The following is a 25332-nucleotide window of genomic DNA, read 5'->3' as shown; positions in this document are numbered from 1 at the left end:
GACCAAAACAATTTCATCTCCCAGTGTCCCAAAACATGGTCAACACAGCCCCTGGGCTTTCCTAGACATGTAATTTTGATTGCCAGCTCAGAACTGGTATTCTCTTGTTGCCAGGCTTAAAAGTGTAAGTTACTCTCACTTTAAAAAAGTTTGAATCCTTAAAGAAAACAGGAGATTTGTCACTGGTTTCAGTGAAGTCAGGATCTCACCCTGGGCTTTAACAATTTTTGACATGAGTTGTAATAGTTGGATGTTGTCGTATTTTGTAAAAATAGCTTTGGATCACCAGACTTCTTGAGATCAGATGAAGGTCTTCTGACCTTTTTCTATTACACCAGTGTTTATTTGGCTGCTTCTTTTTCTGACATTTGACTTTTTCGCCTCTTCTGTGCCCCAAGCATTCTGTCAGAATTTTATTTCTGCAGCAGTTTTTCATCTGATTCCACTGTCTCTTGATTCTTCTTACTGTTGTCATTTTGTCCTGACTTTATTGCCTCTTTATAGACTTTTTTCAGATTTCCATCATAATTTCTGAAGGGGACGGTATTTAGAGTGTGAAACTTTTTTTTGCTAATGAAAGTAGGAGTAAAACAACCAAAAGCAAATGGCATTGCAAATATTTTTGATAATGAAGTGAACTGTCTAATACGCTTATGTTTTGTTTTCCAAAAGAATGTATTGTTTCTTAGGCAGAGAATTTAGAATATGCTTTTGTATTACAGAACTGTGAAAGAAACCATCACCTCTGCTGTTAGAAGTGCAGGTGACCAATTCAAAGCAATGACATTCTCACTGTAATGTTTTAATGTACGTGTGAGCCTGGCCCAGACAATTAGTGTTGTTCCTGATGTTCTGAATATTGACCAGTTATTTATCTTGTTTTAGCTAATAAAGTGTTGCTCCAATAGATAACTCGAAGTGAATGTCTGTAGAGCCAGTTTAACAAACAGGATGCAAGAGGAGCCCTCAGAGTTGGCAGGGAAGCTAAATTAATTCTTTGCATCCCTATTCACTGGAAAAAGAAACAAGAGATTTCCATATGGTACCCCTTGGTCATGATGGTGGTGAGAATTAGGAGGTATTTCTGAAATTAAAATAACTGTGAAAGAGGCTATGGGACAGATCTACAGGATGATCATTAGCAGGTTCAGAAACTATTCACAGAAGAATTCTAAGAGAACTCCAGGATGAAAAAGATGAATTACTAGTAAGAGTGTAGAACCTTCCCTTTGAAAGTGCTTTGGTACCTGAAGAGTGGAAGGTGCTAAATGTGGCACCAATCTTTTAAAAAAAGCTTGTAGAATAAATGTGAATAAAAAGGTTAATGTATGCCTTCAGTAATGGAAAATTCAACCTTAAAAATCTCTTGGAGGTTGGGTGTGTTTGTTGTTTTTTCTGGGAGACTCAGTAGGATAACAGTGATCCAGTTAATGCACTGCATGCATGATTTCCAAATAGCTTTTAGCTGAGTTCCTCACCACAGACTTTAAGAAGTTAAGCAGATGTGGGATATCAGAGGAGGTCATGGTGTGTTTAAATAATTCGCTGAAAGTTATGGAAGAGTGTTGGAGCTCTGTGGTACTGGTTAACAGGTTCATAAGCACACTGGAAAAGGGTTTGAGCAGCAAGGGAATTAATTTTGGTGGTGGTACAAAGTTATTTAAAGTAGAAAAGAAAGACTGACTGGAGAGTTACTGAAGATGGAGTTGAATGGGCAATAAAATGGTGAATGAATTACAGTGTAGATAAATATAAAGTGATGAAGTTCTAAATCCCTTCATATCCAAAAGACTAAATCACAACTGGAAAAGACTGATACAAAGGGGAGATGGGTCACCAGAAATACCATGGCAGCAGCTGAGTAAGCTGGGACTTCTCAACCTGGAAAAAGCTTCCTGGGGAACTACGAGAGAAGTCTGCTAGATCACATGTGACATGCATAGGAATTGACTTTCTCTTCCAATTTGACAACTAGGCCATGGAGCTAATAAAAGACAGGATAACAATAATAATAATAATAAGCATCTGGTTCATTACGTGGTGAGTAGTAGATGTGTGGAACTCTCTACCAAGGAGTGTTGTGGATGCAGGATGTCTACATGGTTCTGAGGAAATCACCTGTACTGAAAAGTAGTCAGAGACTCAGAAGACACGATGGAGGACAGTATTCGCTCGCTTGTGTTAAGAACTAGGAGTTAAGTCTGTTTTAAAAAAAGCTGGTTCAAGGAAATTATCAGTAGATGTGCTCATGCATGCGAAAAGATAATTTGTAGGCCAACAGGAAGTATGTGAAGTGGGGAAGAGTGTGCCACTTCAAGTCATGTTTGAGGCATGACAATATTTGCAAGTGCTTGAAGAAGACAGGATTAGATTTTGCAAGTTATTTTGAAGCAATTTCCAGCTGTAGGCAATTAAGGGGTGCAGCAAGGGAAATTATAAATACTGCCACACAGTGCAATTTTAAATTCATTGTAGATACATGGTGTTATTTTTTAAAAAATAACTTCTTTAATTGCATGCTATTCCAAAACCCAGTAATTTTTGTGAAAATTATTCTCAGATGAACCGTTAATTTAATCTTGTAGATTAACAGTTTGTCATTAAATGCATATTAAAAACACAAAACAGCTCAAAAATTGAGTGTGCTTATAGACTTAACATTGTCTATGTAGTTCGTATTAAGAGTGACTGCTAGTTCAGTAGCAGTTTGAAGTGAAAGGAAGCGTTTGAGTAGTGACTAGCATATTGTCTGTATGTGTCTCATACTATGACTCAGTGATATGTTCTGCATTCTCTGTGAATTTAACCAGATATTTAAGAATCTCCTATTCCTATTTTTTGGGGTTTTTTTTGTTTCTAGGCTGCTTTTTATTTTGTGAAAATTAAGTTTTTCACAAAATTTTCATAATGGAGTTTTTTGTGAACTTTAACTTTTCACAGGAAGAAATGATGATAAATTTACATTTTAAGACTACTTTGAGAAGAATTTTTTAGAACTTCATGCTACATTACCCCAGTTAACTGAACTGATTGTTATTTGCCTGGAAGGAGCTATTGTCCTGACTTCAAAAAACGGATTGTTATTTTATTGATACTGGATGGTAACAGAACATGAAGAAGTAGTTTTTTAATTTTTTAAATTTTATTACCGTTTTCTGAATAACATGTTGAATAATTGATTGCAAGACAGTATAGCCCTTTTTAGTTTGTTGAATATGCACACTGGATTGATTGATTATGTAAGCAGGAAAAATACGAATTCCTTCTGAAGAACCATCTTTCTGTGCTGGTCAATAAATGAAAGTATATCTTGCTTTCATTGCTGTAGGTAAGCACCTGAGCCTTAGCAGTTATAACATGCTCCCTTTGGCTAATAGAAGAGCAACCTTTCTGCATCAGTTGAGCTACCTGGCAGAAAATGCACCACCATGCTATATGGAAGTAATCTGTTCTGGAGATAAGAGCATGTGTAATTGGCTAGCTTAGAAATAATCAAATCTGGAGGGCCCTGGGGAAGGTAATTCTGGAGGTTAGTTCTCCTTTCAGGATGGCAGAGTAAGTAGGTTCATGAATTGGCAGAATCACAGAATAGTTGAGGTTGGAAGCCTCTGGAGATCCAGTTCACCTTCCCTTCTCAGAGCAGGGTCAACTAGAGTAGATTACCAGGACCATGCTCAGCTGAGAGTAGAAAAAAAATGTTTTGTTATGTTCAGATGGAATTTTTATGGTTTTTAAATTTATGCCTGTTGCCTCTTGTCCTGTCGCTAGGCACCACTGAGAAGAGCCTGGCTCAGGTCTTCTTTATACCCTTCCTTCAGATATTTATATACATGGGTAAGACCCCTCCTGAGCCTGCTTTTCTCCAAGCTGAATGGTCCCAGCTCTCTCAGACTCTCTTCTTATGAGAAACGCTCTAGTCCCTTAATCATCTTTGTGACCCTTCACTGGACTTTGTCATAGAATATCTGAAGTTGGAAGGGACCCATAAGGATCATTGAGTCCAACTCCCTGCTCCTTGCAGGACTACCTAAAACTAAACCATATGACTAAGAGCATCGTCCAGATGCTCCTTGAACTCTGACAGGCTTGGTGCTGTGACCACTTCTGTGGGGAGCCTGCTCCAGTGACCAAGCACCCTCTCGGTGAAGAACCTTTCCCTAATGTCCAATTGTCATGGTTTAACCCCAGGCAGCAACTTTGCACCATGCAGCCACTCGCTCACTGCCCCTCACCCAGTGGGATGGGGTAGAGGGTCAGAAAAAAAAAGTAAAACTCATGGGTTGAGATAAGAATGATTTAATAACTAAAGTAAAACAAAATGTAATACTAACAATAATAACAATAAAAAATAATTGTAATGAAAAGGAATATGATAAAATAAAAAAAACCCCAACCCTAAAACCCAAGATAAGTGATGCACAATGGAGTTGCCCACCACCCGCTGACCGATGCCTGAGCAGTGATCCACCCCTCCCAGCCAACTCCCCCCATTTTATATACTGAGCGTGACTTCCTATGGTATGGAATATCCCTTTGGCTAGTTCGGTCAGCGGTCCTGGCTGTGCTCCCTCCCAGCTTGTGCACCTGCTTGCTGGCAGAGCATGGGAAAGTGAAACATCCTTAACTTAGGATAAGTGCTACTTAGCAGCAACTAAAAAATCAGTTTTATCAACATTATTCTCACAGGAAATCCAAAACACGCTGTACCAGCTACTAGGAAGAAAATTAACTATCCCAACTGCAACCAAGACACCAGTTCTCCAGTATGTCCACGTCTCTCCTGTACTGGGGAGCCCAGAACTGGACACAGTTCTGCTCCAGGTGTGTCTCACCAGTGCCGAGTAGAGGGGAAGAAGGATCACCTCCCTCAGCCCACTGGCAACAGTCCTCCTAACGCAGCCCAGGACGCTGTTGGCCTTTTTTGCTGCAAGGGCACGTTGCTGGCTCATGGTCAACTTGGTGGCCACCGGGATCCCCCGAGTCCTTTTCTGCCAAGCTGCTTTCCAGCTGTTCAGCCCCCGGGACGTGTTGGTGCCTGCGGTTCCTCCCCGGGCGCAGGACTTTGCCCGTGCTGAACTTCGTGAGGTTCCTGTCAGCCTGTTTCTTTCTCCAGCCTGTCAAGGTCCCCCTGGATGGCAGCTTGACCCTCTGGTGCATCAGCCACTCCTCCCAGTTTTGTATCATCAGCAGACTTGCTGAGGGTACACTGCCCCACCATCTGGATCGTTAACGAAGATGTTGAACAGGATTATTGGCTGATTTCAGATTTGGTTTTCATAGCATATATAATATTTTATGATGTACTTATTTATCACTTTTGAGTGTGTCCAGGAAGATTATTGCACGTTTTGCTGCTAGGACGATATTTCTACTTTTTGAGGGTGCATTCTCACTCTATCAGCAATGTGTTAGAAGCCTTCTAGCTGCCTTCTCTTTGTGACATTTTCTATTGAAGTATTTCCCCCCACCTTCAGCAACTTCCTTTGCACTTCAAGACAAAACGTTCAAGCGTGATTTCCCTTTGGAAACCAAGCTGTATGAGTAAATATTACTGTTTTTTTCTTCTGGTGTGTATAGTTTCAGGAAATGCTGTTTTAAAGAAGATGATGTCCTGTGTATAAACATCTTTCTGTCTTCATTCTCAGGGTTTGCTTCTGTGCCAGTGAAAGGGAGTTGCGGTTCGTATTGCAGCCTAGCATGGGCTTTCCAGGCACGGTGTTCCATCTCTGCCCCCTGGACTGTGACAGTTGAGCAACGCAGACAAAGCAGTTTCTTCAATACTTGTAAGTCTCGAGTTGGATTAAAGTTATTATCTGTAATAAACAGAAGAAAAGAAAATTTTGCTTTGGAGAGGTACAGTCATGAAAATCTTTGTATAGCAACTTTTTGTATCTACTCTAGTTACATATCTCCTAAGATTATAGTTGCAACTACAGCTCTTGACAGAAGTGTGTGCACAAGGTCAATTTATTATCTTTTAGTAGCAAGCAAGGATTTGCTTTATGTCACAGTGAATCCATCTAATATACGTCATTGGATGGAAGGGAGAAACACCTTCCCCTCTGTTTCCTAGTCCTTTATTGAGAATGTAAATTGTGTGTGTTTATTTTCTAAATTATTTTTGAGCTACAGGCAAGACATACTGTTCAAGCTGTGCTATCTCAAAAATGAAATAACTAAAATGCAGTAGTGTGTTAAACAAAAACTGTTGATAATGTCCTGCTAATTGTCTGGCCAGCTGCAGTATTTTCCTCTAGTCCTGAAAGGAATTACACACATGCTTAACATAATTGAGAAATGATGGCTTTTTAAATTCATGCTTGGGACCGTGAACTGAGATAGCTGAGGGCCATTCCGCTTGTTTTGTCGTTCCTTATCCTATCCCATAGGGGAAGAGAAGGAATAGTAAGAACATCATCTCTGGAGGAGATAACTGCAGCAGTTTGGGAGTCAGTTCTTTGACTGTTTGTAATCCATAGAATATAAGAGCTCTGCAAAATCAAGCTTTCAGAACTGGTGGTGTCTTCCTATTCTCAACATCTGAGTGGCAGAATACTGTATTTGTTTTCTTTACATTTGCTAAAGAAATGGAGTTTAAACAGTCATGCTGGATGTCTGTTCATCTTACCCATTAAATTTTGACCACTGCCTAATTTCGAACAACTGAGGGTAGAGAGGTCTGAAAAGACCTGCAAAAGGCTGCAGTGTAAACCAGAGGCTCTGCATGGTGAAGTTTTTCTAAGGATGCCAACTGCAGGAAAAATTAATTTAGAACTTTTTCTTAGGCACCCAAGCAGTCACAAGATGAGAATATGTAAGAAGCTAAGCACTGTTGTTATTTTGTTAATCTATGTTAAATCTAAAATATAGCACTGTAAGTGATTGCAATGTGATTACAATTTGTAGGTTAGATAGTTTCCTTAATTATGCTTATGTTCATATTCACAAAGTCTAGATGAGCTCTGTTTTACCAGGAATTTTGCCAGCTGTCTTGTTAGATGACTTAAGGAAAAATGTTTGTTAGATGACTGAATTAAAAATGTTTGTTGTGATTGCATCTGCACTGTTTGACTTAATAAAATTTTAAATGAGTTATATTTAGGCAAACTACCTAAAACTATTGGCTTACTTAATAAGATGTAACAAATTGGAAGAATTTAAGGGTACCTCCTTTATGTATTCAGCAGAGACAGTAGCCATCATGTTCGGAAGGCTGAGGGTTTTATATTTCAAAGTACAGTTATTCTAAGAACAGTTTCTCTTACAGAAGTAAAAAATAAAATCTTCAAAATTCAAATGAAGTAGATTTTAACAGTATAAATCGCTTGTATCCTCTAGCAGTGCAGTTGCTTCAGAAGTGGTAACATTAAAAATGCAGAGGTGACCATTTTATGTGAAACAATTTTCAAGCGAAATGTCAACCAAATGACAGTCCTTTGTGACTGAGAAAGTTGACTATACTTTTCTATCTCATTAGTGAAGGTTTACTTCTCTTCCATCATACTTTTAAAAATATGCTTGTGTTAGTAGCGTCATCTGTATCTTCAACTTAACTATTAAAACCACTTTAACTCATTTAAATAGAAGGAATTAATTTAAATAGGAGGAGTTGCAATTATCCTAGGCAGTCTGTGATCCTTACCCTGATAGCTGTCTCCTGCAACTCTGACACAAAAACATACACAGGGGTTTATTCTTGTCTTGTGACATATTTCAGTGAGTTTGTAATGAAATAATTTAAAACGATCTTCTTAGTCCAGGCTTAGCTTCTGTCCCTCCTTCCTTTCCCCTTTCCACCCTCCCCACTATGGGAAGCCATTCAGTTTCCATTTACTTCACAGTTTCACGTGCTTACTTAGAGATGTGGAAGGGCCTGAGGGTTTTCAAATCATGTTTAAAAAATACATAACTTCCTCTGAAAAGTCTTGCCTCCTTTTTCAGTGTGTCTTAATAGACCTGGTATTTGCAGATAATGTCTTTCTTGTGCCTGTTTCAGTCCAACTTTTGTCTCACAATAGGGCAAGTCTGTTTTCCCTACTTCTCAGTACATTTATGGGCAGGCACACAGACTGGGAAATCCCGTTAATCCAGACTTTTTGAACAGATGCTTAAGCTTCAGTTGTTGAGAAACATCGATAAAAAGTGCTATATGTTTAATGGAAGAAGTATTTATCTGTCTGACCTGTAGATGAGGAAAGTGTGAGATATAGACCGTTTAAATCTGATAGCCACAGAACTGGGTTGGAATACGTGGGCTGTCATTCCTGAGGGCAGTGGAGGCAGACAGATGTGTCGTGAATACTGAAACGGTTTGGCTGTCTCCCAGCTATAGGAGTTATCTTTGACCCAAATCATCCAAACCAGCTAGCATAATTTTCTCAGCATCTGTTGTGTATCTAAGTGTATGTGAGAATAAAGAACTTTTATTTGGTACTGGGTCTATATAAAAATTATGCTTTCCTACTCACAGTATCAATTCCATTAGCTACCCTTGGGAACAAATGAAAAGAAGAACTTAACTTCTCTGTTGCTAGGTGATGTTTCCTCTTAGGTTAGAATACAGAATAAGGAATATGATGATTTTTCAGAGGTTATAGAACTAGATTGTAATGATCAAGGGAGAATCATTTAGACCAACAATATAAAGTCATACTCAGAGTAACATGTTTTGTCTCTAGAGGCTTTGCATACTGGAAGCAATTAGACTCAGTATAAACCTCTGTGTTTGTGTTCATTCTTGGAAACATCAGTTCCTGAAAGCCTGCTCCTTAATTGCATTTTATATTAAATTTTTGTAGTCCTACATGAGCTTTCTTTGGATTAAATTGGGTTTTCTTCTGTTGTACCTAACTTGAGGATCGGAGTGGAAAAAAAATTTTTCTTTCTTTCAATTTCTCAAGAATTTTTCTTTAAGTATGAACACACCAGACAAATAATTACTGAGTTATCATTTGTCATTGTCAGGAGCATCATATGAAGAGTTTTGATGTTTCAGCATCAAGGATATAAAGAGTTCCAAATACACAACTGTCATCTTTTTTTTTTTTTTCTTTTTCCCTCTTAAAAAGGGGGGTGCCTGTGTGTTGAAGAATAGTTGGTTAATTGTTTTAATTCAGAAAAAGTAGAGTGAATATTAAATGCCTTACAGTTAATTGTACTTAATGGGGGGGGCTATTTTATTAGGTTTTGATTTGTTACTATGTACTGTAACTTTTGTGAAAGCACTTGGCCTCTGGTTTTCAGTTTGTTTTGAGGAAATGAACCAGGCCAATGATGATTAGTTTGCAGACCTCACTGAAATCTCTGTTCTCTGTATCCCTCTGGCGACAGAGGCCAGCTTTGTAATACTTATTATTTAAAAAAAAAAAAAAGCTGCAAATTAAAGCTTTAATAACCAAAGCCTTCAAAAAGATAGTAGCATTTACAACAGCATCTACTAGCTAAGTTAAGGTCCTGGCTTTTTAATAAGTTACGAAGAAAAAAATACAGTTTCTCAGAAGTTTGTCAGCATAATTTACAGCAGTTTTGGTTCTTTGTTTAAGGTAACAAGTTTTTAATCTGATAATGACTGGGTTTGTAGCTAGATTTATTCAGGATTTGAATTGTGACTAACCTGAAAGTCCCATATCTACAACTTCCTGCTGACATTGTGATAAATTGCCAGTTTTAAAAAATGTGAAATTCTAATGCCAAGTGCACTGTGAAAGTGTGTTCAAGGTTTGCAGTTAAGTAGAGTTATTCACTGTGTCTGTGTAGCAGTATGAATGCATCTTTCAGAATAATATTTTCCAGCTCCAGAGCTTTTGTTGTACTATCATAATGCAATAGATTATTTCTGGTTTTGGGGAAGTGGCCCAAAACTGTCCCATGCTATCCTATGGGAATAATAGTTAGATTATAGACATCTTTTGCTGTCAACAAGTTTGCAGACACACCTAAACTAATTTTTTTTGGCAATGCACATAATGAGAACTTTGGCATTTTTAAATGAAATTATTAAACTTCTATGAATAAGCATGTAGCCTTTACAGCTTCAGCCTTATATTAGCAAAACTAAACAGAAGCCAGAAAGTTTGTTAGTAGATGAGGTTTTTTCCTGTTTCACTGTTGTGGAAATCCAGCTAGCAGTGAGAAGTAGAAATGAGATTAAGTTTTCAGTGGAAACGTTTCAGATGTGCACACAGTTCTGATTTTTAGTCTGTGAAGTTTATCTAAAACCATCTTATATCTGTCCCATGGTACTAATCTTTTGCATGGTCTCATGTTCCTCTTTATGGTCTTGCAGTAGTCCTTGTCTTTCTCAGACATTTTCAATGTCCAGATTCTTGCAGTTCTGCAGTTAGATACCATCTGCTATCCAAATTAATTTTGAGTGACTCAGTAATGGACTGTCTGAACTGAATGCTTTATATTCTTTGCTACTTCCTAGGTTTGTATAAAGGCCCTGTAGAGCTAACAGATAATATCCTCAGAAGATGACATCTTAAGAGGGTTGAGGCAGAGCTGTGAAGAGAAACATGTATTTTGCTAAAGCAGCCCTTTTTTTTAAGGCAGTGCTCGGTGGGGGGGGGTGGTGTGGGAGTTTTTTATCTTCTCATTATCTTTCAGCAGAACTCAATATCAGATATTCATCATACACTTCCATTTAGAATGTAAGGGGTCTCTTTTGCAGGTGAAGAAAACAATGTTTTGAGCATGGTCACTTAGGAAACTTGAGAGTAATCCAGCACTGTATCTCATTTTTTATGGATCCATGCTTTTCTCTTTACGGACTGGGATTAGACAGGGAGTCAAGGAACTATGATGTCCCATGATGGCAGACAGTTGCACTTTGGAGATAAAGGAAATAGCAGGGGCAGTTCTCATTTGGGATGAACACACTGATTTTGACAAAACTGCTTTAGAATCTTCCATGTTTTAAGTAATCCATCCAATATTAGTATGCCATTGTTCCATTTTTCTCTCATAAATAAATCTATTTGTGTTATCATCTGCGCAATACTCCTTTTTGAACTGTGGAGGAGGGGATTCAACCTATTAAAGGAGTTAAATAGTTTCCATAAATATCTTTAAACAGGCTGAGTAAGTCTTAGAATTAAAGACTTCCACTTTTAAAACTAACAGGAGAATACTATGTTAGAAACATCGCTTGTCAGGAATAACTGATGGTGTGAACCGAGTTGACAGTTTTTGAACAGTATGTGAGTTCAGTTGAAGATGACAAAGGGATATAAAGTCAGACTTCATCTTTGTTTTGGATGGTTCACTTCTGTTGCTCTGGAATTAGGTATTTCATGTAATTGTGAGAATGCCTCCAGCCACTAGTAGGTCTTGTGCTTGAAATTTAATGTTAATATGTGCAATTGAAAGTGACATCTAAATCATTTGCTTCATGTTTGACTCATGTTCAGCCACTGAAATGGGTTGTAGGTTTTGCTCTTAAGACAGCTGCTCTGTGTACATTTTTGCCTAGCATCTTTATCTTAAATGCTTTGTAGTTAAGGGTATTGTTGTTAGGCACATTTTGTAAGACTGTGGAGAGAGAAAGTAAGACATGGTAAGGCCCAGATTTAAAAATGCGGTTGAGCAGTCCTTCTCCTGACCTAAGTGATTTAAATTGCAGTTCATTGCCAAATCCTAGATGGTTAGAGCAGTTCATGTAGCCTGCTCTGTGCCAACCTGTGTCCTAGAAATCTTTTAAGTACTGATGAGGAGGGGGTGGGAAACAGAAAGGTGATTTTTTGGGGGTGTTTTTTTGGAATGGAATTTGTGAAAAAACAGACACATCTATTCTTGCAGAAAATGGGAGACCAAGGTTGAAGTCCTTGAAATCAAGTAGCATTTGGGTGTCCAGATTCCAGATGAGTGACTTAACTACTGAATTAAGTTAAAGGATCTTTTCCTTTGGATGTAAGGATCACCATAGTTTCCTTTGCCTTCTCTCTTCTGTCCTGAGCCAGCTCCATCTACCTCCCTCTACTCACAGACTCTTCCTGGGCTTGCTTCAGGCAGCTGCTGGATTGAGTGCCCATTACACCGGCAAGTATCACAACTACATGATTTTTCTTTCTGTGCCATACTTGAGCAGTCACATGGGGTAGGCTATAATTGACCTGAAGTTCAGATTTCTCTTACACAAACTTGAAAATGTGAAAATGATCTCATCAGGTAGTGTGTGTAGGATACTACACATTTATCTGGCCATGCTGGCTGTGGATAGCTAAGTACAAACTCTATTTGCAAGTCATTCTACAGTCATTATTTTGTGTGTATTTTTAAAACAGCTGGCAAATTCATGTTAGCAGATGGCCCTGACTCCTTCAAGGAAGTTTCTTTTAAATCAAAATAGATTTAGCATTAATATGAATTAAGAATTTGAAGTGTTAGTTTGTATCAAAACCAAAGATTTCTTTTAATCTGTTTCTAACTTTGGGTCACTTAATGACCTGATTATTGTTGACTGATAGAGAAAAAAGCTTTATGCTCAGTTATTTGAAATATACTGTTTCATAATGTGCTTGCAAAGGAGTAAAAAAAGAAAGCTACTTTTGTTGCTCTTGTTCTTCCATTCTCGTTGATGGATATGAGTTCATTAAAAATCTGAAGTCTCTAACTTACACTGGTTCTTGGGTTTTTGTTTCTACTTCCTTGTGATTTTAGCCTTTGTAGGCCTAATTTACATGAAAAATAGCCTTTTTACGTGTTACTATCAGTTTTCAGCTTAGATGTTTTTTGTACTGTGGTTTTGTTCTGTAAGCTGCAACTTGTATATGCAGCTTACAGGCCTTATTGGGGAATAGATGCCTTAATAGTGAACCTGGAATTTGAGATTGAAATGCTATTCTAGCATATGTTGCCACTGGAAGTCTTGCTGTGGCAGTCATACCCATGATTGCTTGAGTATTGAAGTTTTTACTGTAGACTGAGGTTTAGGCTACTGATCTCACCTTGGCTCTGAAATGTTGAGAGTGAAGGTGCTGTTTTATATTCTTTGCTTCCCTAACATGGAAAGGAAGGAATTTTATCTACTTACATGGGGTGGCTCAGAAAATCTCGTTCTCTTCCCAGTTTTGTTACAGGAATTCTAGGCTAGGTTTTTTGTACAAGTGGTCTCTTGGCAACCTGATTGTAGATGTAAATCAGTTTGCTTCTTCGGGTGCATAAATAACATTTATTTAGCTAATTGATATCTTAGTTTTTCTATCATGAGGTGCTTCTGAGCAAGTTGGAGGTAGCCCTGCTTGAGCTAGAGGTTGGAGTTGGTGAAAACCTGCGGTCCCGTCAAACCTAAATTATTTTATGTTTCTAAAGAAAACAGAAACACACTTTCCTGAGGTGTATAGGCAAACAGCAAAAGGCAGTGTACACAAGTTAGGTCAAGGAAAATTCTGGTTATGCAGTAGGAAAAAGTTCTTCATTGTGAGGGTGGTCTAACACTGGACCACGGTGATGGTCCAGAGAGGTTGTGGAATACGTGTTACTAGAGATATTCAAAATATGACTGAGCAAGTCTCTGGCCATCCTCACATAATCTTGAAGTTGAATTTAGCTTTGAGGTTGGCTCTGCTTTTGAGTGTGGGATTAGATCACGGACCCCCTGAAGTCCCTTATAATGTAGTTTTTTCTGTGGATCTGTGATTCTAGTTTATTTCACTCCTCGTACAGTATTGAAGATGGGGAGTTTCACCTTGAATTTCACTAAAATATACAAGGTGACACGAGAGTGGAAGCAACAGTACATTTTCATAGCTTCAAATTTAGTGACTTAACTTGGCTCCAGTGACAAGGGTGGATTGAGTGTTTTGGGACTCATGTTTTAATTTTTTTTCTTTATTCTCAGTTAATTCTTTGAATAATTTTAAACATTGTTTCAGTGCCTTTTTCTTAGCTTGTTCTTTGTTATATGCTGTCCGTGTGCTGCTTTGTTTCCTAATAAACCCACATATAATCAGAAATAGTCTGTGGTTTTTGGCTAATTATATAGTCAAAATTGAAGCTTCAGGAAGCTATAGTTAATACAATGGAAACTAATGGAAGATAAACCATCTACATGCTTAAGGCTAGAAATCATCATGAATTTTTCAGGCTGTCTTTGTATCTAGTTAAAGCTTAAGATCAGAGTCTCAGAAATTAAAGCGAGATACCTACCATTCTCAAGATTACTGTGCCTAGCAGGTGAAAAAGCCCTTCAGAAGTCCAGGTGGAGAACTTCCCACCATGACAGTGTAGTGTGCACAGGTAGAAAATGTTCTTCTGTGCTGCAGCACTGGGGCCTATACTGTCTCTTAAGTACATCTTCACTATGGTGAGTGATCCTTAAATATCTCCAGTGGTGCACTTGGGGAATTGAGTTAATGTTCAGTGCCACTTGAACTGTTGAAATACTGTGAACAGCTACATGTTGAATGTACAGCTGCAGAATTTTTACAAGAGATGCACAGTTGAAATGCTGCCCATAACCTGTCAGAAGAAAAGAAGTATTGCTTTTAGGGTGAAGAGTTCTGATGGCCACTTGGAAACAAGCTCAATGTGCAGATTGTTTGTCTGTGTTCTCTAATTTCTCTAAATAATTTTTTCCCCTGAATTGGCATATTTGCCTTGCTCTTCAGTAATGGATTCTGGGCATCTGGTGATTGTGTAGTAGCCATGAAATTATAAAAAAGCCCATTGTTTAGCATGGAAATTGTGAATGCAACCTAAAGTACCAAACTTAATACATAAAGATGTCTTCTTGGGACATTTTGTAGATTGATGTGATTTAAACACTGGTTCCTAAAAGATTTTTAATTGTAAATTTTAATTATTTCCCATAATGAAAATGTACGTAACTTACAAGGAAAGTGTTAGAGTGATTAATTCTCTGAGAACATCAGCAACATGCAGCTTAAACAAAGTACAGCACTTTAAATTTTACAGTGATAACAGCACCCTGGCATGTGACTGAGGATTCATTTAATGGTCTACTTCATCAGAACAAGCAGGTTTATGCATCAATCAGGTCTACCGAAAGGTGGCTGTTACTGGTTGTGTAGCTTTACAGAAGTTTGAGAGTTTTGAAAAGATTTCTGAACAGCATTTTAGTCATTGCTGGCTTCCATTTTACAAATGGAGGAAGCATCTGACCATATTTCTCTTTGGCTTTGGAGCCTCAATAATTGGTTTTGGTTAAATTGGTGAAAGAATGCCAAAATATTGTTGTGATCTATTACCAAAAATAACAGAAGTGCAGGTTAAAAGCCAATGCTTTTAAAAACCCATCAAGGATTTTTTAAAAATTAACTGCTATTGGGCTTTCCAGGCTTCTGAAGAAAACTGTCATTTTACAAGGAAAGCCTAATGTTTAGAACTCCTGTAGAATATTTTAGTTAGCTCTGATAAGACAGGGCTGCAGTTGTCTTTTTTTTGAGCGATCATAAACCCCAATTTAATAGGAATAATCCAGTTCTGCCTGTACCTCAGTGGTGAGACTGCTTAATAATTTAGTTTCATCACGTCAGTGCCATGCTAAAAATTCTGATTTCATGGGATATCAATTTATTGGCAGTGGAGTTGTGACTGAGAACTTTTGTAATTTAAAAGTGAATGAGTTACAGCATTCACCTGAATACCTGTATTAGGTGCTAGCTACATAATTGAAGTATTATAAAGATTAACTTCATTGTCTTTCTGGACTCTGAGCACATCCTGCTTTAGAAGGATGACTTAATACTAATCGTTCATGAAAACTGACAGAATGACCTCTCTCTCGAGGCTTTGTCTGTTCAGAACAAATACTGAAATGTAATTTTCAGCAGTGAAGAATTTGTTCATAAGCTATGTGGGACATGAACAGACTTTTCACTGTCTAGTACACAGTTGCACAGTTCTTATCAGAGATGCACATCCTTAAAACGTTAGCCATGACAGTAGACTTTTGAAAGTACGACCATGTCAGAGAACAGAAGACTGCGTGTGTGTTTGTTTTTAACATCTCATACCATGATGTCTGGTTCTACAACTGGAACTTTTAAGAGGTGAAGTTGTTCTAATAAGTGACATTTTTTTTCTCTATTCTCATCCTATTTCAGCTATACCTGGTCCAGCTCTGAGGGCAGGCCCATCATTTGCTTTTCATACCTGTTTAATGCTTGGACTATTCTTAATCAGTCCTCAGTGCTTCCTGTTGTGGTGAGGTGATAGAAAACACACATATTTCTAAGAACTTGTGGAGTCCATACTGTTTTTTCAGAAATGTCTTTCAAAACCAACAGATACTGAATGTGAAAACTATATTTTACAGTAGTGTCTAGGAGGAATAAGTTAAAAATGAACTTCTAGAACATGAGAAAAGCCTTGCCTCATCAGACCGAATGTCCATCTAAATGAGCATCCTGTCTCCAACAGCAACTGATGCTATTGGAAGAAAGTGAGAATTGGATGAGCATGTAGGGATGGTTCCTTAGAAAAACCTCACGACTGTCAGTGATTTGTGACATGTAATTTTTTGAATTTATAGCTCTAGGTGGCTTTTTCTTCTATAAATTTGTTTGGCTGCTTTTGAACACAAATAAATGATCTGACAAGAGTGCATTTTCTTTTCAGTAGATGAGTAAACATGTGTTCATCAGAGAAGACAAGGTCAAGGAATGCCCTCTGCACTCGAGTGTAGTGAGGTTTATGAGGCTTGGTTCCTAGAGGAGTTGATTTTTAAGCTTTTGACCTGCCTCTGAGAAAAACGTCTCCTTGTGGTCATTAAGCAGCTGAGCCTGGACTGTGTAATTTATCGTGCAATTTGTGTTAGAATACGTAAGCAGCACATTCCCTTTGCAGATGCTCTTTCATATTTCACGTGTGTGAAGTATTTTTTCCAAATCCTGTTTTCATTTGGAGATGGTGGCAAAACCATTGGTGTCTGGAGAAGGAAAGGGGTTGAAATATCATCCCTTTTTAGAATTCATCTGCTAATAAAAGTATTTATTCCAAGCTGAAACCTGGAACAAAATGTTAGTGATTGAAAAGACCTTACTAAGTTCCTTAAGGTAATACAGATGCATAGATGTAACGGCATTAGTGGGCAACAGTCCACTGAAAGAAGCATGTTTATTATAACATGTTCACTAGTCTTTTTATCATGTCATTAATATTAATGTCTTTGGATCTCTGCTGCTGTGCTGCCACAAGGCTATTTGTCATCAAAAAAACTTATGGAAAAATTACCTGTAAGTGGAAGAAGTGAGCCCTCTTCCCTGTTTTAGAAAGTTGATTCTTTCTTCTCCTTTTACTCCCTTCAGTTTTCCAACTTACTGCTATTTGTCTTTCTTTGTAGTTTATATTCTAAGCAAGATGGGAACTCATCTTGCAGGAGGCAAAGAAATCTGCTTTTAATCTCAGTTTATCAGGATCTAGGATACTGTTTTCTGATATGGTTTACAGCAAGTCTTTTTGGTAATACTTGTGAGTTACTAAGGTGTGGTCTAATATTCGTCTTCCTCTGAAGTAAGCACTAGGGCTGTCTGGTTCCTGAAATTCAGGGAAAGCATAAAAAGGAACAAATCCAAATCCTTTTCAAAATATTAGACATCTTTTATGTAGATTAAGAAAAATGGAGTGGTGTCATACAAACTTACTATTAGCTGTTGTTAGCGATAGGCTTGCATAAAGCATGCTTTCAGCAAAATTCAATAGTAGATCTTTTTCTGGGCCATAAAATAAAATCTTATATATTTTCTTTTATTTTTTCAGTTAGTAACTATGGACTTTTTGGTAACTGACTAGAAATATGTGGTGGCTTTTGTGACTGGGTCTGTTTTAGCTCTGGAGGAATGCATGCAGACTCCCATTTTACAAAGACAAAATAAAGGTAAGGCCACAAATCACTGAGAGACTGCATACCTACTGTACTGTCTTCGTTTCAGAGCACTTCTGCAAATGGGAAAAGCAGTACAGTGCTCCTCATTTCTATTTGGGATTATTTCCTCCACTACAAGACATTCTCCTGCCTATGTATGTGCTCTCCAGTCATCTTGGTGCTTTGTTGCCAAGTCAGATTGACCTTTCTTAATGGTCAGATTTTTATTTTCTTCGTTGCTACGGTGTTTGTCTGTCGTAAGCAGTGTCCCCACCACTGTAATCTTCTTGACTGCAGCCTGTCCCTTCCATATTCCATCCTTGTCACTTTCTCTTAAAATCAGTGTGATATCTGCCATCTTATAAAGAACTCTCAGCTCTGTAGCCCGTAGGCTTCTGATGTATTTCATTAAATTCAGCTGCTTTCCAAACACATGATAATATTATTGTAGATTGATTAGATGAACTGCACTTTGGTACCAAATGTGATGTTTTCATCTGGTTCTAATTTTGTCAGAATTTGTGCGGTGCTTGAGGCCAAAACTTTACTCAGTCTGACCTCATCTTGCTTGATCTGTTGGCATTGACTGGTCTTCTATGGTACAAACCAATCTTCTTACTCTGTTACTTTTGTTACTTTCCTCTATTGGGATTAAGTGATCTTATCTACAAATATTTACAATACAGCTCAAAGTGCTGGGGTTTTTTTTTGAGTGTATTATCAGGTCAAGAGTTCCCTGTTCTTGTCTCTCAGCTGGTTGTTGCTGCCCCTCTGCAGCCTCCTCTGTAGCTGTTACGACCCCTTGTGAGGCCACACAAACTGCAGTAGACTGGGGAACTGTTCCAGCTTAAAAATAACCCTGCAAAGAAAAATGTAAATACCTTTATTGTAATTCCATGTTTCCAGGCTAGCAGGATTATAATAAAAAAAAAAGGAATTGCTAGTTACACAGTATTTTCTGAATAAGCTAAGAAGCTTAGCTTGATTAATCATCAACATTCCAACTCGTGCAACAGTTCTATAGTCCACTTTAGAGCATGAAAAGCTGCATCATACGTTACCTGCTTACCACCAGTCTTTTTCTATACTGAACTTTAATGCAGTATTATCTTACAGTAATATTCACTGCTTGTAGAAGGTCTAGTACCTATCACAGATTGGCTTTTATTGAAAGTAACATGCTGAGTCAGCAATGAAGTTTTTCTGTGCAGCTGAAGTAGTTTTTTGTTTTTTCATTTAGCACACAGCTACATGCATCAGTTTGTTGTAATCAGCTGGAAATTTTTTCAGTGGCTGACAGTTCAGACACTGGTTTCAAGCCATTTGGTGCAGTTACTGTTTGTGGGATTTTTTTAACCATAAACCTCTGGACATTAGGGTTCACTTGAATGTCTAGAAAAGAGAGTGTAATTTCAGACAGAAATTTCTTTTTTACAGGGACTAAAGCCTACCTAGGAGCAAATACAGTTCTTGCCTCACAGCGTATAAGAAGTGTGATAAATGTAGCTGTTAACCATGGGCATTTCTACTTGTCTATAATACAGCCAAAATCTGTATTACATATTTTGGCTTGTTGTACTATTCCTTCAGTATGTTATTTGGGCATCTAGTGACTTCCTAGGCCATTCTGCTCTTGCCCATCTTGAGGGAATACTATTTTGTAGCTTCCTGAACTTGGAGTGTTGTGTGTCCTTCCTTGTATGCTTGCTTTCCAATGTACTGAGCTTTGATTACTTGATTCAGGATTGCACTTCTCAAAAAAGTATCACGGTTATGTATGCATCCCACTTTGAAAAGGATTTTTGACTGAAGAGATGGGCATCATACCTTTGGAAGAGCCACCTTGACACCTTATACAAACTTATTCAATACAAAAATCAACCTGGGCACTTAGTGGTACCTCTGGAAATCCTGGATAGCTCCTGTCCCTCACCATATTGTCAACACAGCAGAGCTTCCCCAGTTCCAATGCGTTTGCCAGTCGGTGGGGCAGGATCTCTCACATGCATTAATCTAACAATCATGAATTGCTGATGGGAAACTGTAGCAATTTGAGCGTAGTTACTTTAATTCCCCTAGTTAAAAGTGTTTACTGACTTTTTTTGTCTATTTTAAATACACAAAATCAGTTTCTAATCAGAGAAGACAAGAGATTTAAACTGCCATAGTAACATTGCCCCTGGGTGAAGCATATAATAGCATTAATCTGCAAATGTAACAATGGTGATGCTTGTGTATTATATGGTGATAGCCTTCTTGTCTGGACTAACAGGATGAAATATTGTCTGTGGTGTCGTCTTCACGTCATCAGTTTCATTTTGATGTAGTTTGTTTTTATCTAAGTTACAAGGACATCCTATATTTCCATCAGTTGGGCAAATAGCAGTTTGAAGTTAACTACTGAATATGTTCTTCCTAAGTTGTGCTCTCATATGTTGGGTGAAACATCTTCATGCAGCAGGTGTCCTGTACACAGCCACTGAGGGAAGACGCCTGACCAAAGCCTGAGCTCTGTGATGAGGCTGTTTGAAGTGTCATACATTCCTTGCGTTTATACAGGCAGTAAGGGGCACCTTGTGGTTTGTTAGAACATGAGAACAGCAGCAGATTTACGTTGTTGGTTAACTTCTTGTGTTTAGCCTGCTTTAAAATGCCACAAACCCTTGGATATTTTTGGGACTGATTCAAGTAGACTGTCATTGATATTTGTCCTTGGATAAATGCTTACAGGTATTGCTGCTCTGAGTTACTAAGGAATGATTTTCTTCTAATGACCTGGGAATTAATACCTGATTGGTTACTGGTTAGGAATGTTTGCCTTAAAAGGATTTTCAAAATCAATTTAAAAAACCATGTACCTGGCTGTGTGCCTGGCTGATTGCAATCATCAGGAGTAGAGGCACTTCTCTGCACCAGGTACATATACATGTAGCAGGAAATCACTCGCTTAGCAAGGCAGTAATCCTGCAGTTTCAATCCCAGCAAAGATCAAGCAAGGGTTAACATTTTAAGTTGGGTTGTTTGGGTTTTTTTCAGCTTCAGTTTCCAGTATAAGCTGTACTTGCACATTACTTATGAAAGCTTTTTTATTTCAGTGACAGCTGATGAGCTATGGAAAGGAGCTTTGGCAGAGACTGGTGTGGGAGTAAAGAAGGGAAGAGGAAAGAGAAGGAAGAAAAAGCTAAGGAAGAATCTCAATAGAGGCCAGGAAATCGGTGAAGGTACATTAACAAATAAGGGGCTGAAGACATGTCTTGACCTTTCTGTGTATAGTGTTTCTTGATTTAATGAATTGACAAATTGCTGTTAATTTGGTGTCAGAACTGCTTGAGATATTTTTGTCTTTTAAAAAAAAATCCTGATTGTTTAATGTTATTCTTTGTTTTTAAATATAAATTCTGTATTATAAAACACACGTGAGATGTGAGAACCTTCCATTTTATTGCATTGTTCCGGTGTGCAGAGTTTTGGTCCCAATTTGGCATAAAACATTATTTTTCTCTGTTATTTTTAAGGACGTTCTGGTTTCCTCTGGCCTGGTCTTAATGCTCCTCTGATACAAAGTGGGAGAGTCCAGGCAGTTACCCAACGAAAACAAGAAGAACGAGAGAGAATTCAGTCTGAAATTGTTCAGCGGAGAGATACATGGGAGAAGAAAAAAAAAATAAAAATTAAGAGAGAGGGAGGATGGAGTGGAAAGTGTTGGGGAGGTGTCATTCTGGATCCTCCTGACCCAGGTCCTAATGGAGGTAAGAAGACTGGTGATCTGTCTTAATCTTACTTTGCCTTTCTGATAAGGGGCTCAGAGAAAGTGTTATCCAGATTTTTCCTGTGATTAAAAATCGATTTTGTACTCTTACATGCCCATACATGAAGCAAGGCAGCTAAATCAAAGAACAAGTTATGTTAACACAAGTGAAACTTGTTAAATCACTGCTTATTTTAACATAGCTGTTAGACTACTGTATTATGTTATAGGCTGTATGATGTTACACTGTATTACAGGGTACTGTATTATGTTGTCAACTATTATAGGAGTCCTGAAGTATGGAAATATTTTTCTGTGTTCAACATCAGTTGTCTTGAGTATGAAACACAGCCTCTTTCTTTTTATAGTTTCTTAAAGGATCCTGTGGGATAAATCAGGCGCTTTTTTCTAGTTCAAATAATGAAATATGGTTAAAGATTATGTAGTTTGAATGTTTTCTAACACTGTTGTTTCAGGCTTGTTGCAGTCATTCTAAGTGTTAAGCTTGTTCGTATTTTCAGAGATCTCTTTGTCCAGGTGTATGTTCTCCCAGTGCAAGCTTGGATCTTGGAACATATATTGCAGCAAGTCAACATAAGTGGGAAATTATGTGCATGGAATAACAATTATATTGTTGTCTGATCTTCTTGCAGTCACCTTTGCTCCCCAGTCTGTCTGGTGCTTTGTTTATTAATTTCTTTCTGTCTGTGAATATTTTCTGGTTACATTCTATTGGATGTTAATTAAAAATTCAGACATGCATTGAACGAAGCCATAAGGTAGTTGAGAGCATTGTCTTTCCTGTGTGATCTAATGCCTTTGTCTGTGTAGATTGAAGTTATGCTGGCATTTTTGTAGCTTTCTGCTTTATAAATTCATGCGGTTGTTGCTATCTACCACTTCTCTGTTACCTTCCCAGGTTTTCCATTCCTGTAGCTGGTATAGATGATTTTGTGGCTTCTGCTGCTGTAGTGTCTGATATGTATTGTTTCCCTCAGATTGACCTTGTGAATTTAAGAAGAGCTTGCCTGCCAATCTCTTTGAGTATTTTTTAGTTGTCTTCAATTTTAAGAGCAATTCATTCGGTTTTAGTATCAGCATAACACTGTAGTATACAAATTAAAGATTTTCTGTATTTACTTCCCTGTGTTTCATTTTATTACCTTGAAAGCAAATATTCCATGGAAGACAGTGACGTGACAATGAACTTGGCAGACTGTCACTGAATCTTACAACTGAAAAATGGAAGATTTGAGAAATTAATGAATTGTTCCAAATTCCCCTTAAGTCAGTGGTGGAATATAGAGAAAGTCAAGAACGCTTCATGGTTCTAGTGTCATACTTTGAACACAAGACTATGTTGGTTTTAAATTCAAATGTATTTTAAAGTAGTTTATTCCACTAAAAGAAGTGGCAGCTGTTGCAAATGACATTTATACATGTATGAATTTTACCTTCCAGTGTTTTCCTTGATTTTGCTTTTGGCTGATACTATTGATGTTGATTACTTGCATTAAAGTTGGCTGTGTGAACGCTGTAGTAGTCAGGTCAAGTTCTGCCAAAAAGAGGAAAGGTTACTACAATCAAAATAGGAAAATGAAACTGTCAGCTTGTATTATAAATGTGCTTGAGAAAAAGCAGTTTCTGATTAGTATACACTAAGTTCCTTCTAATCTGTTAAAAACTGCGGGGATTTTCAGGTCCCCATAGTTCTTTCAGCATCTTTTTGTTGAGAGAATTAATGATTTTGCAGGGGTACTGGGACATTGGCTGTGTGCAAAGCACTGGCAAGGTGGTAGGAGGAATAAACCCAAAACCACCAAACCCAATGAATCCTTTTGTCCTGAGGCTACAGCGTGGCTGGATTCCCTGGTGTCTAAGCAAGAATGAGTTCTGATTGAGATTTGGCAGTTCAGCCCTTCCCAGTATTCTGGTATTAGATCCTTTAGGAACAAATGGAGGTTGAGCATATGCTGCAGCTTCCTTTCAGCAGCATTCATATTTTCTAATGAAAACAGGTCCAGGAAGTTTCTAGAAACCTCAGTGTAGTTAGCCTTCGACATCTTGCTAATTTTGTTGAAATTGGCCAATATGTTTTAAATAAATAAATAAAATGGGAATGTACTGTGATGGTATATACTTCATTCTTTCAGGGGGGATCTCCTTCCACTAGACCTTTACTTATTGTGCTAGCTATGAGTAGAGAAAGAACAGTTTTTTTCAGTTGGGAATAAAATTATTTTTCTTCCAAGTTTATAATGTTTCTTTGCAACTGAAGAGGCTTCTGAGAAGGAACAGGGTGCCTGTTGGCATTCATATCCTCTACTGTGAGCTAGAAGTCTGCATCTTGTAGACTAACTAATCTGTAAATTGTGCTGAGATGATGTTTATAATCATCTTGGAGGTTATGTGTAAATGATAAAGCAATGTTTGGTGAAGGAATGAGTCCCCAGTTCTTCCCCATTAAACTGTTTTCAGCTTTTCTCAAGAATCTCACTGTAACTACACCAAATAAAATAAGTATTGAATGCTTTAATTAACACTGGTCTTCTACATTATACTGAAATGCTCTTGTTCATGAGATAAATTGGAAAAGCAGGAGGTTGGAAGGATCTCTTATCTATTCTGCTTCTTATACCAAGACATTGCATTTTACTCCATTGTCAATTGTTTTCAAAGTCAGTAGTGTTTGTTTGGTTTTTTTTCCACAACCAAGCTGATAATAGGATACTCCTTGTGGAAAATGTATCTGTATTAAAATATAGAGCAATTATAAGTATGCTGTCAATGGCATAAAATAAACAAATGTATTTGCCATTTATATTCAGGCGTTTGTGTGGTCATCAGGTTTTGAAACAGAAACTCAAAGAAAATGGGATCTTTTTGGCACTATGCGTGATTTGCAGCATTTTTGACTGGTGCTATAAAAGGGATTTTGAGAAATGCTGGTGGGGCTGCTGAAAGCCAAGCCTAAGGGATTTGCTTGCTGCCTTTTCTTACAGCGTGTGTCAGGGATGAAGGCCTATGGATAAGATCTGACTGGGCTGCAGTTTGCATGGTTTTGTGCCCTCTCGTTTGTCTCACCGTCTTTGGAGGCAGTACATGTAGATGCCCATGTCGTGCCCAGAGCTCTCCATTATTCTTGCTCTTTCCTCCCCCACAATGTTGTAAGACATTTCAAAAACATCTTACTGCTTTGAAGTCCCTTCTAATGACAGAGCAGAAACTTACTTTCTGTGCAGTGAAAAGAGTATGTTCACCACGTAGAGCTGAATAGGTAATATTCACCTGAACAGAGTATTCAATGTTTCATTACCGCTGTGATGAAGAGACTCAAACACAGATGTGACATAGAAATGATCTTTATTTTACAGTGCAAAACTCCTTAACTGTTACTAGACAAAATAAATGATGCTGTAATTGTCTTTGATTGCAAAGACTGTTTTTCAGGCAGAATTTGAAATTGAAAGAGAAAAAAAAAAAAAGTCTGGCTATGTGATTCTTGATTAATTGAAGTAGCTATGTATTGTTTTGTTTTATCCTTCCCCTCTCCTTTCTGGAATTTCACAGAAATATGTATCAAGAAATACTTCTCTGAATACTTTCTTTGAATCCCCGTTGATTTTCTGATACAAGTTTCAGAATATTCTGAACAATATTGGATAATAGTTCGGTCACAATGGCAGTGACCCATTTGGTGATTTACCTTTTTGTTTTTTTAACCATTTACAGCCTTTGCTCATTGGGTTTGGGGTTC

General features: G+C 37.9%; 1 protein-coding gene across 5 annotated transcripts in view; it reads left to right on the top strand.

Moving 5' to 3' along the window:
- Positions 1-25332, top strand: part of MRPS5 (mitochondrial ribosomal protein S5) — a 67565-nt gene that overhangs the window by 5032 nt on the left and 37201 nt on the right. Inside the window, exons 1-5 of one of the 5 annotated variants that reach the window (XM_075046916.1) lie at positions 3283-3328; positions 4687-4821; positions 5646-5783; positions 20923-21048; positions 21343-21576. In XM_075046916.1, the coding sequence (XP_074903017.1) occupies positions 3298-3328; positions 4687-4821; positions 5646-5783; positions 20923-21048; positions 21343-21576 (664 nt within the window). In that variant the 5' untranslated portion in view covers positions 3283-3297. Of the gene's footprint in view, positions 1-3282; positions 3329-3815; positions 3835-4686; positions 4822-4944; positions 5542-5645; positions 5784-20922; positions 21049-21342; positions 21577-25332 lie in introns of those variants that run through there. The other 4 variants (XM_075046914.1, XM_075046915.1, XM_075046920.1 and 1 more) reach the window with 4 other exon arrangements.

This window comes from Buteo buteo, chromosome 15 (assembly GCF_964188355.1).
Source record: "Buteo buteo chromosome 15, bButBut1.hap1.1, whole genome shotgun sequence".
NCBI classification, from domain to species: Eukaryota; Metazoa; Chordata; class Aves; order Accipitriformes; family Accipitridae; genus Buteo; species Buteo buteo.
The sequence above is the reverse complement of the archived record's forward strand: the minus strand, read 5'-3'. Positions and strand labels throughout refer to the sequence as shown.